Consider the following 19,137-nt stretch of genomic DNA (forward strand, 5'->3'; position numbering starts at 1 on the left):
TATATATATAATATTTTTAAGTAATTGTACTTTTTGATACACCCATCTAAGCCCCAGCAACTATTCCCCTTGGATCCTGATCCCCATGTAGCGAGGCTGCATTGACTTCTTAAATTTTTTCTGTCTGTCTGTCTTCCTCCCTCCCTCCCCTCCCATATGTGTGCAGTCACCCTTAACGTCTGCATTAAATCAGAATATAGAAATGGTTCCTCTTTTGTAGGACTGTCTCCTATAGGAGGTTTGGCCTCTCATCCTTTTTTCTAGCTTCGTTTTGTCTTTGAGAGATGATTCTACTCTGCCACGGTAAAATTGTTCATGTTATATGTTGAGGCTTAACGGTATGCTCTCAGGGGCTTGGAGGCAGTGGCGGTAACCTGAACCATCCTTTTCTTCTTTTGCTCTGGGTTTTCATGTTCTCCTCCCTGATCTTCGTCTTGTCCGCTGTCTGCAGATGGTGGCCCCCGAGAGACGTTGATGCATTTCGCTGTGCGGCTGGGGCTGCTGAGGTTGACGTGGTTCCTGCTGCAGAAGCCAGGTGGCCGCGGAGCTCTGAGCATCCACAACCAGGAAGGAGCGACACCTGTGAGCCTGGCCTTGGAGCGGGGTTATCACAAGCTGCACAGGCTCCTGACCGAGTAAGTGCGCTTTCTCCCATTTCCTCCTCCTGGGGTGGCCCCGCCCCCAATTCACAGTAACCCCGCCCATGTGGCATCTCCAGCCTTAGCTGGGAAGTAAACCCTCAGCTCTGTGCCTTCCCTTTCGCTGGAGGTCGGTAAGCTTGCTCCTGCTCAGCACTTCATTGTCTGAGAGGAACACACGTAAGTCACCTTCCCTTTTTTTCTCTTTCCTCCGCTTTCTCTGCCCTCACTGTTTCTTGCCTCTTAAATTTTACTGAAAACTCAGAATAAGTCTGGTCTGTAGGGGTAGCACTCTATGAACCAGGGCATCCAGTTTCCCCAGCTTAGTCCAAGAGGGAACAGTCTTTCTGTGCCATATATATTTTTTTCCCCCGATATGCACTTGAACTTCAATTCTTAGTTGAAGTTCTTTAATTCTTGAAAGAGTTAACCCGAAACAAATACTTGTAATAATTGCATATAGAAAGTATACTGAACCACTAAGTTTTGGTTTGAATGTAATTTCTATAAATAAAATTGAGAGCAGTGGTCTCTTTATACAAGGAGCAGTGAAAAGCAGCCGAGTTGTCCTGGAAACGTGCTGTCGGAAACCCTGCCTGTGTGTCTGTGGGACCAGTTGTTAGACATTCTGACTCTTCAGAGAGTGCTTGGAAGGAAGGCCGTTCGTCAAAACATTCAGAGTTTGTCTTCCTTTTTTCTTGAGTAAATAGAAAAATGCATTAGAGAGCCAACACTTTTTTTTTTTTTTAACTTCTTATTTGGTATTGGGGTATCACACGAAAACAGTTGTGATAGTTTCAGATGAACAGTGAAGGGACTCAGCCATCCATATACATGTATCCATTCTCCTCAGCCAGTAAATTAAGTAAGTCTTTGCAAATTCTCAGGTATCTTACCCATGTTAGATTCGATTTAGTTGCCTTTTATTTTTCACTCTTCTAAACTGTGTGTGTGTGTGGTGGGGGGTAGTCTGGAAGGGCCCAGAAGAGATCTCAATGTAATATAACTTCCTGTAATACAAATGGGGTTGGGGGTATTTGTTTTTCTTTACCTGCCCCATGGTTAAAACATCCCCAATCACTCCAAACAGCAGGCTCCTTGCGGAAAGCTTTCTGATGGGTGCCTCCGATCCAGTGACAGCGGGAGGGGGCACACTTCATGTCAGATGAGCTGTGGATATTTGAGCTCTCCCAGGACAGTATTCCAGAGGGCAACGCGTTCCGTTCCCTCGCACTTCCCATCTGGCCACGACTGGATTCCTTCTGCTTGTCTGCCTTACGGCCTCCGGAAGACAGGCCTCGTCCCAGAAGTTGAGACCATTAATTCCATATTATTGCCGTGAAGTTCAAGTGCAGTTTTCTCCAGATTCAGTCTTAGAGCGCAGAGGTTTTGCTGGGAACCAGAGTTGGTTACGGATTGCCATCCAGATGGGGAAATAGAATGATTACAACAGCTTCTTTATATGCCGGGAGAGGATGTCACAAGACCATTCTTGCAGCACAGCTTTAAGGAAACTAGTGTGTTTTTGGAGGAAAGACTTTGCCTTGCTTTATACTGCCACCTCTGTTACATGTGAGACAGCCACTTGGCTCCTTCCGAAAGGGAGTAGGTAAAGGAAAGCCAGCTTGAGAAGTCTCGACCACAGCAGGGCCACAGCAGGGCAGTAGGGGCCCCGGTCACAGATCTAACTCTGAGCTGAGATTCTTCTGGCTGTTACTGTTCTGCAGCCTAGAAAAAGTGCCAAGTCCTAATTGTTCTTCAGTCACTAAGTCGTGTCCCACTCTTTGCCACCCATGGACTGCAGCACACCAGGCTTCCCTGTCCTTCACTGTCTCCCAGAGTTTGCTCAAATTCATGTCCATTGAGTCAGTGATGCCATCCAACCATCTCATTCTCTGTCATCCCCCTCTCCTGCCACTTTCAATCTTGCCCAGCATCAGGGTCTTTTCAGTGAGTCAGCTCTTCGCTGCAGGTGGCCAAAGTATTGGAGCTTCAGCTTCAGCATCAGTCCTTCCAATGAATATTCAGGGTTGATTTCCTTTAGGATGGACTGGTTGGATCTCCTTGCAGTCCAAGGCACTCTCAAGAGTCATAGTTAGCAATTTAAGAAATGATCAGGAAGTGATTTTACTACATCCCTCACTCTTCTGTGATGTCAGTAGACTTCTAGAATTTCCAGCATAAAGAGTCAGAAGAGATGAGATCATCTTTAGCAGATGAGGAAGCTGAGATCCAGAGTGGCAGAGTGAGGGGATGAGAGTGACAAGGTGACTGAGCCAGAAACAGAAGGCACATCTCCTGAGAGGCTAGCCAGAGTGGCCAGGCTCCCCACTAAGATTCAGAGAACCCAAGAGGAGACTTCCTGGGATCCACAGCCTTTGAAATTAACAGAAGTTATTGCCTGTGTGTTTCTGAATAAAGAGTTCATTTTGTGAAATTCACAGTGAGATTTGTGGGGAAATTAAGAATTGCTGCGCTGTGTGATGGTTATCTTTCTTAGTTGTTCACTAAAATCTTTAGACTTGGGTATGCTTAACTCCTTCTCCCTTTCAAATTGTAAATTCTCACGTAGGCCTGTCTTTTACCCTCCCATTGCAGTTAATATGAAATTGAAGTATTGTTTGTATCCATTTTACATTAATTATAACTGTTTACAGTTTAGCCTTAGCTGAAGCATCAACTTTATTTCAGTCCCTTTATACCTCTCCCAAGAGAAATCTGTGGTTTTGATTCTTTGCTGCTTATACCGAGTGTTTTGAGCAGGAAACAGAAGGGTGCTGTGCTGATTTGGGTCCAAGTTCTTTCTGTGTTTGTGTCCCTAAGGCTTATTTCCATAGTCTGTTTTGACTGACTGAGTCATTTCTATGTGAAATGTGCTTCGGGTTAAAAGCTTTCTCTTAAGTAAGACTCATGTCTATAGGGAACCTCTATTTAGGACATTTTGGGGAGTTCCCCTTTCCTGTAACCTGTAGCTATTAATTTTCACTTTGTTCAGTGACAGGGAAGAAAGAGATTTTGTTGACTTACAGCTCTTTTGCTTTAGTTTTTATTTTGACTAGGGCTGCTCAGGTGGCTTGGTTGTGAAGAGCCTGCCGGCCAGTGCGGGAGACACAGGAGATGTGGGTTCAGTCCCTGGGTTGGGGAGATCCCCTGGAATAGGAAATGGCACCCCACTGCAGTATTCGTGGCTAGAAAACTCCCTGGACAGAGGAGCCTGGTGGGCCATGGTCCATGAGGTCACAGGGTTGGACACACGTCTTCATATTTTGATTTACATTGTGAATATGGATGCATTTGTAATTTGAAAATTCCCCTTAAGTAAAATGTTACCAGTTTTGCCTGAGAAATCTTACTCCTCGAAGAGGACCCTGCACCTCTGCTCCTGCTTTAGGTGGATGCACGGTCATCTCCCATGTCTTGAGGAGCTGGTTGCACACCCCGCCCAAGGTCCCTCAGTGATGGGCAGAGCAGGGAGACAACCCAGGTCTTCAGGCTCTTAGGTTAGGGTGCTCGGGAATGACGGCGTTAGAGAAGCGCTGCATCAGCATCGTCTAACAGGAGAATGTTAGAGCTGGGAGCTCCCTGATGTCTCGTTCATTTAGTGACAAATAAGAAACCTTAGGACCTGGGTCACTCATCAGAGCTGAGACCCAGAGGCAATTCATGGTAAAGCCAAAGTGTGCAAACTTTGGGGTCAAATCTAAGTTTGTGTTTTGGCTCTGCCGTTTTTAGCTGTGTTAGTTTGGACCCATGAAGTAACTTTTCCTCTCTGAGCTTCAATGACTACCTAGAATGGTGACTGAAGGCTGCACGTGTACAGTGTCAAAAATCAGGGTTTATTGATCACAGAGTTTATGGTCATGTTTTGGAACACACAGAGGAGCTATAAATATATATCAGCTTGAAGAGAGACAGTATAGTATGGTGGAATTGCTTACGGATGAAAAACTTAATATCTGAATTTCCCCACTTAGTAGCACAAGTGACTCAGAAAAAGTCACTTTCCCACTTGAGTCTCATGCTTCTCCTCCCTTATGGATAATATCTCGTCTGTCTACACCATAGGTTGTTAGAACCAAGTGAGATTTGTGCAGATGCCTTATTAAAGACTCTGCATGAAAGTGTCCTATGTAGTCATAAAATTACTGAAATGATTTTCACTGATGAGTGAAGCTCACCTTCCCATTGATGGATCTGCCTACACTGTCCTTTTTTTAATGTTAATTATAGTTGTCTGCGAATCACAATCAGTAGAGAGGTCGAGCACGCTGTAGCAGGACAGTCTGGTTCTGAGTCCAGGGTCAGCCTGTGTAGAGCTCGAGCTGCATGGTGTTGGGTGATCCGCTCATGTAGAGCCTTAGTGCCTGTTTATAACATGGGAAGAATAAGAGGGACCGTCTTCTATTCTTCAGAAAAGAATAGATAGCATTTCAGGGAGTGGGGCACAGCACAGTGGCTGACATGGGTGTCATCTGCCCTTTTCTTATTTTTCCGTTCCTTCTTTAATTGTCCTTTCCTTCATATATTAAGAAAAATATGGCCAAAATGTTGGAAGTCTTTTCAGGTCGTGTTTGAACATTGCTGTTTGATAAGAGTTTGAAATTATTTCCCAGTGTAGCAGATAACACTTTAAAGATGAGCGTAGCTCTCTGCTACATACAGTGATGTCGGTTCCTCTGGGTTGTTGGAACTAGATGGGTAAGGAATCATTTACAGTGCTATCACCCTTACAGGAAGAGTTATTTCTTTGAGGAATTTCCACTCCCCATTGTTGACATAAAAGTGCTGAAATATTTTATTTGCCCAAAGAGTGAGTTTGAAAGTATTTGTCCTAACAGTACTTCACCTCCTTTTCCGTATCAGTTCAACAAATCTCTATTTGTTGAATGCCTGCAGTGCCCTAGAAATCATGGTTGGTACGTTGCAGGTCATACTTCATTTTAACCTTATTACAGCCTTGTGAAATAGGTTTTATCTGTTTTATAGATGAAATATAGAGGCTCAGAGAATTGAAGTAACTGGTCCAAGGCTGTATAGAAACGGCGGAGCTCCTGTTACACACGCAGTGTGGAATTGCCAGGGCACCATACTTCCCTCGGTGCAGATTTGACAGGAAGCAGACTTGGGAAGGGCCCCTGGGATGCTGGGTGAGTGGCACTCACTCAGGGACAACCAGCTATCAATTTAGTCCCGGCCTGTACTCTCCCAAGCAGTGCAGGATCCTCACTAAAATAACCTAATGTTTATATTTCCCATCATACGGTTTTAAATCTATTTTTTCATTACCCGTAGGCTACCTTTTTGCATTTCGATTCTCCCGACAGCCTAGTGAGTGAGTAGGGTAGGTATTGTTTTCCCCGTTTTTTAATCGGGGGAACTGAGGCCAGAGAGGTGAAGTGAGTCGCCCAGCGTCACGAGGCTACACACCAGGCGCAGAGTCCAGTGTGCCCGGGAGGGGTTGGCACGACTTCGTGTGCAGGGCAGAGACCCGGCCTGGCAGACCGAGGCCCTCCGCGGGTGGTTCGTGCTGCAGCATCCGCAGTGGTGACCCCCCTCTGAGAGTCTGGGGGTGTGGCGTCCACGCCCACCTTCTGACACCTTTGTTCTTGAAACCCGAGTTCAGGGTCAGGTGGTAGAGTAACTGATACTCAAGTGTACACGTTTCCCGACAGGACCCAGTCCTGTTGAGCAGGACGACCTGGGAACACAGTGGTTGCCTTTTCAGGGTCCTCTTCAAGTGCTTGACAAGTGGGTCCTTGGTAGCCCATCAGCTGCAGAACAAGTGTGTAGGCTTTGCCTTTGCTTACAAGGAGAAAGGATGAACAGATGTACAAACTTAGATTAAAAATGATGGACAAAGCAAATGATTTTTTAACTTTACGTTTCTCTAGCCCAAGTCCTATCCAGCCATATGTTTGTCTGTCCATCCCTCTCTCCCTCCGTGTATCCATTCCCTCATCCTCTTTTGTCATTGTGTCACCTGAGGCTTTTGTGTTTTGGTCAAGACAGGATGGTAGAATTGAGTGGAAACTAGGCTGGTAACAGTAACTGAGTGTTGAATACCTGCTGCGTTGGCACTTTACACTGTGTACTTAAAACCTCTTAGCAAATGTCTAAGATAGAGTTAATACAGGTAGTATCAGTATTTTTTCTACAGATGAGAAGATAGACCCAGAAAGGCTAGTTTGCCCAAGGCCATGTGGTTAGTAAATTGGCATTATTCACAAGTTTGTGTATTGGTTGTTTTAAAACTCTTAATACAGTTTTGTGAGGAGGTGTTTTTGGTAAAATTGTCAGACTTTTAACCAAACTAATGATTCATAGATTTGGTTTTCAGTAACGCCCCCCTTTTCCCCCTTCCTTTTTTGGTAAATTTCTAACCCGAAGCATTTTAAGAATTTTGACATTTCATTGTTTGCTTTGTTAAAAAGCCATTCAGCTTTTTTTTCTCAGGATTTCCTTATCTGGCAACCTGCTGGCAAATTGCAAAATGAACTCTCTGTGGATAATGTTTGTATTTATCTAACAATTACACTGGTTACCATTTATTATATTTGTGTCAGGCATTTTGGGTAAATTCTCATGTATTTCTCCTCTCCCAAACCCTTTGGGGGTGGGCACGTTATCCTCAGGTCGCAGGTGATCACCATAGCTGGCGAGTAATGGGGCAGTAATTTTAACCAGATCGGAAGTCTAAGTTAAAACCCATGGTCTTTTGAACTACCTTGGTCTTTCTAAGCAGGTGAGTGGGTCCTGGTAGTTGGTTGGAACAACAGAGCCATCCCACGTGTCTTGTGACTCCTACTGTGCACGTCTTTTCCCCGCTGCAATATGCATGCAAACAGTCCCAGCCTGTGTTTATTCTTGGTATAACATTTACGCCTCAGAGGTTTTCTTCAAAGAATTACGAATTTACACAGCTTAATTAGTGGCGACAAAGTTTCTGTGGCCAACAGCACATGATATTGAAAGCATTTCTGACTTGACTACAGACCCAGGTGGAAGAAAACATGGAACCAGAGCATAGGGCTTGATGGGTGTTTGTGAGAAAATGAGGATCTGTTGGCACTCTCTACCCTCTAAGGAGCACACACCTTTAGTATACACATTATTTTCATTTGATGAATTTTGAGATTTCCTTAAAGGCATACCAGGACAAAGAATGACTTGAACATCTTACTTGCATTTATTATTAACAGAAATGAAAATGATTTTTAAGCAAAGAAAATAAGGAATGTTGAATAAATCTATGTGGCTAAAATCAGTATTTAGCCAAAGCTGACTATCACCAGTGTAGAATGAAGTTGTCTTGTACACGAATAAATATGAAACAGTATAAAAAATAATTCTACGTGTTTACTAACGTTTAATGGTTTTTAAAGTCTTATAGTAGAAAAGCAGTAATTTCTCAGCATCACCAGCTTCTATCTGCATCACTCTTGATTCCTTAACAGCATACTCACTTTCTGTTGACACACTAGTGTCCCTAAACAGATATGTGTTAGAAAATTATAATTCAGGAGAGTTCTTCCAGAACATGTTTTCTAAGAGGAATTTTGTACCTAGGATTCTTGATTTAGTGATTCTCAAAGGTTCTTGAACTGCTGAACTTGGTTAGCACTAGAAAAGTCACTTTGGCAAGGTTTTGCTCAACGGTTTTATTGTCCATACACACTTTATGCACCGTTTATAAAGGGCTTGAGCATCCCTGGATATAGGTATAGGTGGGGGGTCTTGGAACTAATTCGTGCAGATACAGAGGCATGGGTGTGTATTGTGATGTCCTTGAAGTATTCTTAATAATACTGTTGTTTTGACATTTGATTAGCAAAACGTATTTGAGGTACCTCATTTTTTCCTGTTATTTCTTTATACATTTATATCTGGATTGAGGATAATTTGTCATAGTGACTATACATGGTTTTGGCATGTCTCCTCTTTGTAAAATTTGGAGGTGGCAACATTGACTTTTCAGCTTTTATTTTTTCTAAGATGTGAATCATTTACAAATAGAATCTTCCTTGAAAGGCACATGGCTTAAATGGAATGAGAGATGTGCAAATTAAAGCATTTATTCCAGTAAGTGTTTATTTGGTGTTGTGAACAAGTTAGCAAACAGTTCATCAGAATTAGAGTTTTTATATATCCTAACATAATTCTGAAAGAGATGGGAATACCAGACCACCTGACCTGCCTCTTGAGAAACCTATATGCAGGTCAGGAAGCAACAGTTAGAACTGGACATGGAACAACAGACTGGTTCCAAACAGGAAGAGGAGTACGTCAAGGCTGTATATTGTCACCCTGCTTATTTAACTTCTATGCAGAGTACATCATGAGAAACGCTGGGCTGGAAGAAGCACAAGCTGGAATCAGGATTGCCGGGAGAAATATCAAGAACCTCAGACATGCAGATGACTCCACCCTGATGGCAGAAAGTGAAGAGGAACTAAAAAGCCTCTTGATGAAAGTGAAAGAGGAGAGTGAAAACGTTGGTTTAAAGCTCAACATTTAGAAAACGAAGATCATGGCATCTGGTCCCATCACTTCAAGGGAAATAGACGGGGAAACAGTGGAAACAGTGTCAGGCTTTGTTTTTTTTTTATCCAAACTCACTGCAGATGGTGATTGCAGCCATGAAATTAAAAGACGCTTACTCCTTGGAAGGAAAGTTATGACCAACCTAGATAGCATATTCAAAAGCAGAGATATTACTTTGCCAACAAAGGTCCATCTAGTCAAGGCTATGGTTTTTCCAGTGGTCATGCACGGATGTGAGAGTTGGACTGTGAAGAAAGCTGAGTGCCGAAGAATTGATGCTTTTGAAGTGTGGTGTTGGAGAAGACTCTTGCGAGTCCCTTGGACTGCAAGGAGATCCAACCAGTCCATCCTAAAGGAGACCAGTCCTGGGTGTTCATTGGAAGGACCGATGCTGAGGCTGAAACTCCAGTACTTTGGCCACCTCATGCGAAGAGTTGACTCATTGGAAAAGACCCTGATGCTGGGAGGGGTTGAGGGCAGAGGAGGAGAAGGGGACGACAGAGGATGGGATGGCTGGATGGCATCCCCGACTCGATGTACATGAGTTTGAGTGAACTCCGGGAGTTGGTGATGGACACAACTCCTGGCGTGCTGTGGTTCATGGGGTCGCAAAGAGTCGGACACGACTGAATGACTGAACTGAATATAATTCTTCCTTGTATCTTTTTTTTTTTTTTTTTGTAAACAGTAGTGGCTCAGAAAGAGTAAGATGATCTTCATAAAGTTATCTAGCCAGACCATTCTTTCAATATTCATATTAACTGTCAAGCTGTTTCTCTATTAATTTAACCATCTGAAACACTCTTGTATAGTGCATAGTGGCATTGATGAGTTTTCACAGTTACTAATTATTGCAGTGTTTTACTCTTAACAGCAAATACATGCATGCTCTAATTGGTTATTAGAATTTTTGTAGCAAGAGTGTATAAGGAGATGTGCTCTTTATATGCTTGATCGCTGATCACATACACGTTGGGTAGGCAATCCGCTGTCTGGCTTTGAAAAATAGCAAAGCAGAGCTTGAATGCACCCCTGTTGTTTGTCACCTGTGAACCTGCTTTCCTCGTCTGTGACATAGGCAGTCACAGCGCGCACCTCATAGGCCTGTTCAGATTAAGTGAGAGCATGCCTGTGCGGTTCTCAGGCACTCAGCCCGTCGCTTGATCTGGACAGCGAGGAACGAAGATGCACGGGCGCTCAGCTTAGTGTGAACGTGACACCTCTCCGCACCACCACCCAGCTTCTAACACGTCTTTTCTGGTGAGGTTCACCGCACAACTGCAGTGCTCTCTCGTGAAACAGCAGGGAGCCGAGAGTCCTATTTTCTTCTAGCGGTAGAGTGGTTTAGGGGTGGCTGCCTGACCGTTACCCCATAAGCAGAGTCTCCGTGCCTGTTTCTTTTTAAATGTCTAATACTCAGAAACTGCCTTCTGGTTTACTCATTAGAGTCACACCACCGCTGGCGTCCCATGGAGTCACAGTTTATTGAGCACTTTGGGAGAACCGGATGCTATGCTGGTAACACTTTACAAAGTCAGGGTCGCTTGATCTCACAGCAAACCTGGTATTCCCACTCTATAGACAGGGAAACGGAGCTGCTGAGAAATTGAACCATGACTAGCCCAAGATCCCACAGTTGGTACAGTCTGAGTAGGGAGTCAAACCAAGTCTGTCAGACTTTCCAACTCATGTTCTAACCATCGCCTTATAAACTTGTGCTTTAAATTATTCAGCAGCATAGAATCTGTGCCAAATTGCTGATACAGAGTAGTTGTTCAAATGATGGGCTCTTCTGCCTTTGTGCTGTTCCCATTCGGGCCGTTAAGGGCAGATGGCTGTACTGTGTCAAAAAGGAAGGTGTATCAGTGCTAAGATTCCTAGAGAATCTGCGTGTGTATGTGAGGCATAAGTTGTCCAGCGGTGTGTTAACACCTAAGGTAGTGGCTTTCTGTTCAGTTTAAGATGGATCAGTGCCCCCCCTCCCTCCTCCCCCCTCTCCTCCCCCTCCCTCCTCCCCCTCTCTCCTCCCCATCCCTCCTCCTCCTCCCTCCTTCCCCTCCCCCTCCCGCCTCCCCTCTGCTGACGCTTGCCTTCTCTCTCTCCATCTCCGTGGAGCTGTGGTTGACGCCGTAGGACTCCTTGAGGTCTGGCACTGTGAGGGTGATGTGGGTTCATGGAAGATGTTGCAGTAACTCTCAAATACGGAACTAGGTGCTGCACTTCCTGTCAGAAGTGGACTCAGCAAAACACGCCTTTGAGGAGGCCTGACCTGGCCGTTCCTCCTCTGCTCTTAAACCAGGACCCAAATAGGATGGGCTTGCGGTACTCGTGGTGCGTGGGCAGCCGTGCGTGAGTATCAGGTTCCAAATGGGTGCACTGCCGACCTTCACTGTTTATTCTCTGCCATTTGATGGGGCCTTTTGCTGTATCTCAGCAAGTATCTTTGAGCTTCCTCCCCAAATGACTTGTGTTGTTAGTACCGGAAAAATGTTTTTCTCTGCAGTTGATTTGACAGGGTTTTACATGTGTGTTAGCATCAAACTGAACTTTCTTTTTGAGTTGCGACACACAAGCTGAGAAGGCGGAGGATGACTGGTGGTTGACTGTTGTGTAACAGCTGGAACTCTGGCAAATTAGCCGAAGTTCATTCTGGGCTTATTGAATTTTGTTGTACCACATACAGAGACCTTGAGGTTTGGAGCCAGCCATGGATTCTCCATTTGGATGATGTAACCCTTCCTCTGAGGAATGGCCTCTTAGTTTGTGCTTTTCTACAGTTGAAAACTTGCTATGGATATTATAAACATTTTGACAGTAAGCCCACTATACCCGACTGTGGTGATTTAGTCGCTAAGTTGTATCTGACTCTTGGGACCACATGGCCGGTGTAGCCTGCCAGACTCCTCTGTGGGATTTCCCAGGCAAGAATACTAGAGCGGGTTGCTATTTCCTTCTCCAGGGGATCTTCCCAACCCAGGGATTGAACCTGGGTCTCCTGTGTTGCAGGAAAATCCTTTACCCACTCAGCTATGAGGGAAGCCCCTACTATACCTGACATCTGACTAGATTCTGGTAAGTATTACAGCAAACTTAGAATTTTCAGAATTTGAATGTGTCCTCATAATTTGACGTGGGCTTTCCTCATGGCTCAGATGACAAAGAATCCACCTGCAGTGCAGGAGACCTGGGTTCCACCCCTGGGTCAGGAAGATCCCCTGGAGGAGGAATGGTTTCCCACTCCAGTATCCTTGCTTGGAGAGTCCCCTGGACAGCAGAGCCTGGTGGGCTACAGTCCGTGTGGTCAGAGTCAGACACGATTCACACGAACACTTCATTTCACTTCATGATTGGACAGTGTTGGGGGGTCAGTGTCACTGTGGATAGTCCAAAGCGGTACAGAAGTTTTGGAATTAGATCTGAGTTAGTACAGATTCTGGGTTGTTCACTTACTGTGGACTGGGGCAAGTTATTCCTACAGCCTCATTGTCCTCACAGGAAAAGTGGGAACACAGTAGCCCGTGTGTCCGTCGTTGTGGAGAGCAGAAGTCAGCGCTGTCCACCTCATACGGCGCTACTAGACTTGCTTGGTGGCTCAGATGGTAGACTCTCCCTGCGGTGGAGACCTGGGTTTGGACCCTGGGTCGGGAAGGTCCCCGGGAGGAGGGCATGGCAACGCGCCCCAGCCTGGGAAATCCCATGGACTGAGGAGCCTGGCGGGCTGTGGTCTGTGGAGTCACCAAGAGTCTGGCACGACCAAAGCTGCTACCACTAACTAACCATACTACTAGTATCACTAGTTTCATTCTTTTCTTCCCCCTCCCCACCCCTGTCGCTTTTCTTCCAGTATGTTCTCACCCCACGTGGAAGACAATTCTAGTTCCTGCATGATTGGCGAAGCTCTGTGAGATCTGAGCTGTGTAGAGCCCTCAGACCTTGTTTCGTAACATTCCTTCATTTCCGTCGCCTTCCCTGCACAGCCACGCTGGCCTCAGCCGCGCTGGCCAGCTGCTTGCCATCTCTCAGGTTCTTTGTACTTGCTGAACCCTTTGCCGCATGCATTCTGTCCGCAGCTTCACATGCTTGCTCTTTGATGTGGTTCTGATCAATTGCTGTATCTTCTCAGACCATTTTCTGGCACCTGTCTGCAGAGCCAGTCTCTCCACTCCAAGGAATTTTCTGCCATAAGCACCTTGTTTTATTTGCTCTAAAGCACTTAAGTCTAACTGTAATCATACCCCTCTACACTGTAACCTCCACTATGGTAGGAATCTTGGCTCTCTCATTTATTCGTCAATATTATTTCTCGCACCTGAAAACATAGTCGATACTGCATGAGTATGCGTGTTTGAATCAATGAAAAAATGTATAGCCTAGACCATCTTCTGAAAATGTATGTGTTTTTATTGTTTTTGTTGTTGTTGTTTTTTAAGATAATCCTGAAATAAGAACTTAAGAGTACAGAGAAGACTAAATTCCTGTAGAAATTCATTTCTAACACAGTGGCATACCACCTGTAGTGTTATCTTTTCAGTGGACTTCTGGAAGCATTTTATTTGGTATTAGGAAACAAGCAATCATATAGATCTTAATACATTTTCATATGTAGAGAAACAGTATTTTTGTAATTGCTACACATATAACCCAGTTTGCTCCTATTTAATAGGATATAGATTTTCGTTTTAAGGTTGTACAGAGTAAGGCAAAATTTTCTGTATATTTGTATTGGAAATATCTTCTGGGATCTTTTTTTAAGCAGACCATTTTAGAGAATATGTGCTAATATGAAAATAGTTCTGTTACCTTTTTAACAGGTAATCTAAAGAAGCATTTAGCTTTTCTTTTAGCTCATTAATCCACATGAGTTACTAAAGTGCTTAAGAATAGATTGCATGGAATAAATATATATATATATATATATTTTTTTTTTTTTTTTTAAATCATGTTTTAGCCCTCAGGCAGCCCTAACTGTGTGAAACCTTGTTTGGTTTACCTGAACTTTGTTCTCCATCTACATGTAGAACATCAACCTTGTCACCTGGAATATTGCAAGTATTTATAATGAAAGAACTCTCCCACTGTTCAGTGTATGGTAGTCCCTCAGGACCTGCCACTCATACCAATATCCATGAATGCTCAAGTCCCATAGTTGGCCATCTGTAGCTGTAACTCTGTAGCCTGTTTCAGGCAGCTGTAAATTGTGTTGTACTTCAGTGGATTTATTGAAAAATATTCGCATGTATGTGAGACCCATACAGCTCAAACCTGAGTTGTTCAGGAATCAGCTGTATCATTTTTACTATGTACTGTGATTAGCTTCCTATATTTCACATTTTATTAAAGAAAATCATGTCATTGTATTAGTGAAAGAAGCTCTTTGTGACGTGCCTGTTAAAGTAGATTTTTAGATGCTTTTGGTTTTCTAAAAATAATTATTAAACACTGGTTGGGACCAAACTTTTAAAAAACTCTTGAATGTTCCTGAGTTAGTTTCCGGGCCTATGTGAAGTATTCCTTGGGAGAAAAGGAAATTTGTCCAGTGGGTCTGTAGCTGGTACCACATTCCGTGTTTCCATCCATGCCATGATGTTTCTTTCTGCTGCCACTGGCCTGTCTCCCCAGGGTCTGTAGATTTTGGGAATGTGAAGGGTGGTTCCTGGCAGACTGGAGGGATCGCTGCAGTTCAGCATGGGGCAGGCCCTGAATCAGGGCTGATCTGCCAGCTCTTTGCCCTGCTCCATGATGAGATCAGTATGAAGTAGATTGAGAGTATGTGTTTAGAAACTTTATAGTAATCTGACATGGGCTTCCCAGGTAGCACAGCGGTAAAGAATCCGCCTTCCAAGGTAGGAGATGCAAGAGATGCAGGTTCGATCTCTGGGTCAGGAAGGCCTCCTGGAGGAGGAAATGGGAACCCGCTCCAGTGTTCTTGCCTGAGAAATTCCAAGGGCAGAGGAGCCTGGCGGGCCACAGTCCATGGGATCAAAACGAGTCGGAGATGATTGAGCAGCTGAACACACACACAGTAATTAGAGTAATTGTATATCAGTTGAATCTGTTAAAGCTTTGGGCACAAGTTTTTTGTATCTTATAAGTTTTGTTTTTTCCAGTAATTTTTAAAATTTTTATTTTTGTAATGAATAGGAAATTTTAACAAATCTGACCCTTCATAAATAGTTTGAGTTCACACCTGATGCGTTTAATCTACTTATTTTGCAGTGCTATAAATCAGGGAGAGTGGATCAATGTTTTATGGTTTCTGTGTAAGTAACAGTTTCTGGGAAAAAAGTAGAGGAGAGTTACCTGGAAAAATGTCACCTGTAGGCTGTGACCACTCTTTATTTTGACTTCTTTTACCTGTCTTGATTGCTTCTAAATAAGATTAACCATTTCATCAATTGAATTATGAAAAGTGCTGAATAAGGGCAGTGGGACTTATAAAGATAGACAAGATCATTAGAAGTTTGTTAGACTCAAGTATGGGTTCCTTTCTTAAATTTTCTTTTTTTAAATGACCGTGACATAGTATAACAGAGAAGGCAATGGCACCCCACTCCAGTACTCTTGCCTGGAAAATCCCATGAACGGAGGAGCCTGGAAGGCTGCAGTCCATGGGGTCGCTGAGGGTTGGACGTGACTGAGCAACTTCACTTTGACTTTTCACTTTCATGCATTGGAGAAGGAAATGGCAACCCACTCCAGTGTTCTTGCCTGGAGAATCCCAGGGACGGGGGAGCCTGGTGGGCTGTCGTCTATGGGGTCGCACAGAGTCGGACACGACTGAAGTGACTTAGCAGCAGCAGCAACATACTATAAAGTCACATGAACTTCATGCCTGAAGATGAGTCCTGCCCAGATTAATGAACAAAAATTAGTTTTTCTTTTTCCTGAACTGGAAAAGCTAGTCTGCAGAGTGATGACTTGTGCTTAAAGTTATTGGTTTGTATAAGTAAGGCAAATAGTTTATCTTTAGAACCATGAAATCTTCACTGTTTGAAGCCTGTTAATCAGCTGATTTAATGGTCACCGTTACTCTGAAGTTTGGGATTCGTATTCGTATTTAGCTGTCAATCTTTCTGTCATACTGAGTTTCAAATGCTTGTCAGAAAAAATGGATGTGTACTCCTTTCCCTGTGTTGTGAATAGGTTATTTAAATCAGTAAGGTTTAAATAGGTTATTTTAAATGAGCTTAAAAATACTGTTTTGTAAGCATTTCTGTCATGCTAGAAATAACATTTGTTTAATAAATAGTTAGCATTTCCATTTCCAACTTTGAATTTAATTTTAGTCAGCAGTGACAGTGTTCTCCCTTTTGAAATAATTCCCATGTGCCTGTGTTTCTCATTCTCATTAAGTAACATCAGGCACTTTGTAGACAGAGGACATGTGTCTGTGTGCTTAGTCATTCAGTCATGTCTGACTCTTTGCAACCCCGTGGACTATAGCCTGCCAGGCTCTTCTTGTCCACGGGATTCTCCAGGCAAGAATCCTGGAGTGCATAGCCATTCCCTTCTCCAGGGAATCTTCCTGACCCAGGGATCAAACCAGGGTTTCCTGCATTGCAGGTGGATTGTTTACCAGCTGAACCACCAGGGAAGCCCAGACAAAGGTAATAAGTAGGTATTAAGCCAGTGGCTGTTGTGGAATAGGCAAAGGACTGTAAATTCTGTGAGCAATCAGTGGATCAACCCAAGTCATATTTAAATAGAAATCTCTCTCACTTAGCTGACCTAAGTCATCTGGGGGAGAGAGGAGGGCTGAGCAAGAGAGGATGCATTGAGCAAGGAGAGGTCAGTCCATCTGGGTTGCTTCTTGGCGGAGGATCTGTTCAAAGTGCCTGTTGTTGTCCTGGGGACGGATTAAATATGACTGTGTCAGAGTCCAAGCAGAGACTTCTGTGTTATGGTTAATTTCTCCATGTTCCCTTAAAGCAGTCTCAATGACACCTGCACTAAGCTGCCTCTGTCTTGTGACTTAGGCCAGAAGCAAGGAAGATCCCAGGGAGGGAGAATCAGCCTTTTTTAAACAATTAGGTTAACATAACAAAATTATTCATAATGCTGCCACCGGAAGACAGGTTTATTTCATTGTCAGATATTACCTTTCACGTTGCTCAGAGTTTCTTAAATATCCGGTTTATTTCATTGTCAGATTCTACCTTCCACATTGCACGGAGTTTCTTAAATAGTTGTAGCTGATACTCCATTATGTATTCTGATATATTTTCACTTTATGATACTTCTACCTATTTCTCTGGTCTTTCTAATTATTTTTGAGGCTCTCTAAAGTATTTTGTTTATCATGAGTATTCAGACCATTTAATGTTGAATGTTAACTTTAACCTTAAAAACCAACAGAAATTAACTAATGAATGCTGCAGTAAACTTCTTTTTTTACTTACAAGTTTTTACCTCTGGTAAACTATTTCTGTAGGATAAATTCCAGGGAATAGTATGATTAGGTGATACATTATACTGGTGTGATATATTAACACGTCAGTATTCATAGCAGTCTTGCCAGCCTTAGCTATACTTTTGTTTTTTAAATGAATCAACACCTATGTGGTGTCCTTAGCTGCACATTAGAATCACATGGGGATTCTAATTGTACATTACAGTCTCCTGGGAACCTTTAAAAAATATTGATGCCTCAAGGCCTCCTTGAGACTTTTATTTTATTAGCGTGAGGTGTGAACTGGACATTAGGATTTTTAAAAGCTCTCCAGGTAATTCTGAAATGCAATTAAGATTAAGAACTTTGCTTAACATTGCATCTGAAAATTAATTCCTGAGAGTTTGTTGGATTAGGTTGGTGGCTTAAATCTGATTAAGAAGAATCAACAATGAAGTGTCAATAGCTTGATCACATCAGTAGATACTTAGATGTTAATCTAGTGTGAACTTATTTATTTATTTTTTTTTTTCACTTATCTTGGGGATGTATTAGGTCTTGATGTATACACAACTAGTTATCATGGTAGGTTGTTAAAAACCATTTTTCAGGATCTTGAAAGCAGTGAAGCTAGAAAATGGAGAGCTTTGGCCATTAGAGGAACACGATAGTCTACAAGTCATGGAACCATGGAGTAAGAGAGCCCAAGTCGCCCCTCAAGAGTGAAAGCGACAGAGAAAAATGTCCACAGAAGTCACGGAGCACACACTGTACTCTGTGTCCATAATGCATAGTAATCCAGAAATCACATCTCTTCAAAGCTTAAGCCTCAAAGTCCATATGTTAAAAAATATTTAGTTTGTTCCATTGGTGCAAACTAGGCAACAGAGAGAGGTTTCTGTGGTGGTTTAGAATGTCAGCCCAAATTCCAGCTTAGCTGGCTGTTAGGCACGTTATTAAATTCCTTATGGGTTTAATTTCCTCAGCTGCCAGTCTTCCCTCACAGGGTAGTTAGAAGAATAAACTAGGTGATGTATGTAAACACAGCTCAGCATTTGATACATCATTGAATAATTCAGCAGTCAAGGAGTGATGATGGTTGCACCCATTGCTTGTGGAAGAGAACAGGGTCCAGTATTCAGTGAGTACTTAATGCATACGTCCTGGGGCTTCCCTGGTAGCTCAGCGGTAGAGAATCCTCCTGCCAGTGCAGATGTGGGTTTGATCCCTGGATCGCGAAGATCCCCAGGAAGATGGCACGGCCATCCAGTCCAGAATTCTTGCCTGGGAAATCCCACAGACAGAGGAGCCTCGCAGGCTGCAGTCCATGGGTTCACAAAGAGTTGGACATGACTGAAGCAACTTAGCATACACACACCAATAGATGGATAGCATTTTATCCTTTGAAGCAATGATTTATCTGTCCCTTCAGAAAGAGTGCGTTCTTGGTGATCCCAAACCATTTGTTTACAAAGTATATCCCTACTGTTCTGCCCTGGAGTGAAATCCCAACAAGTATTGGAGTACAGGCCATGTGTTGGGAGATGGAACAGGGCATTGCGACCCGGC

General features: G+C 43.4%; 1 protein-coding gene across 7 annotated transcripts in view; it reads left to right on the top strand.

The window, feature by feature from the left end:
• The window catches only part of AKAP13 (A-kinase anchoring protein 13), a 321,642-nt gene that overhangs the window by 146,472 nt on the left and 156,033 nt on the right, over positions 1 to 19,137 (top strand). For 6 of the 7 annotated variants that reach the window (XM_018066002.1, XM_018066004.1, XM_018066003.1 and 3 more), the window contains exon 5: positions 452 to 635. In XM_018066002.1, the coding sequence (XP_017921491.1) occupies positions 452 to 635 (184 nt within the window). Of the gene's footprint in view, positions 1 to 451; positions 636 to 751; positions 819 to 19,137 lie in introns of those variants that run through there. The other variant, XM_018066008.1, reaches the window with a different exon arrangement.

The sequence above is a fragment of the Capra hircus genome, chromosome 21, assembly GCF_001704415.2.
Source record: "Capra hircus breed San Clemente chromosome 21, ASM170441v1, whole genome shotgun sequence".
Classification (NCBI taxonomy): Eukaryota; Metazoa; Chordata; class Mammalia; order Artiodactyla; family Bovidae; genus Capra; species Capra hircus.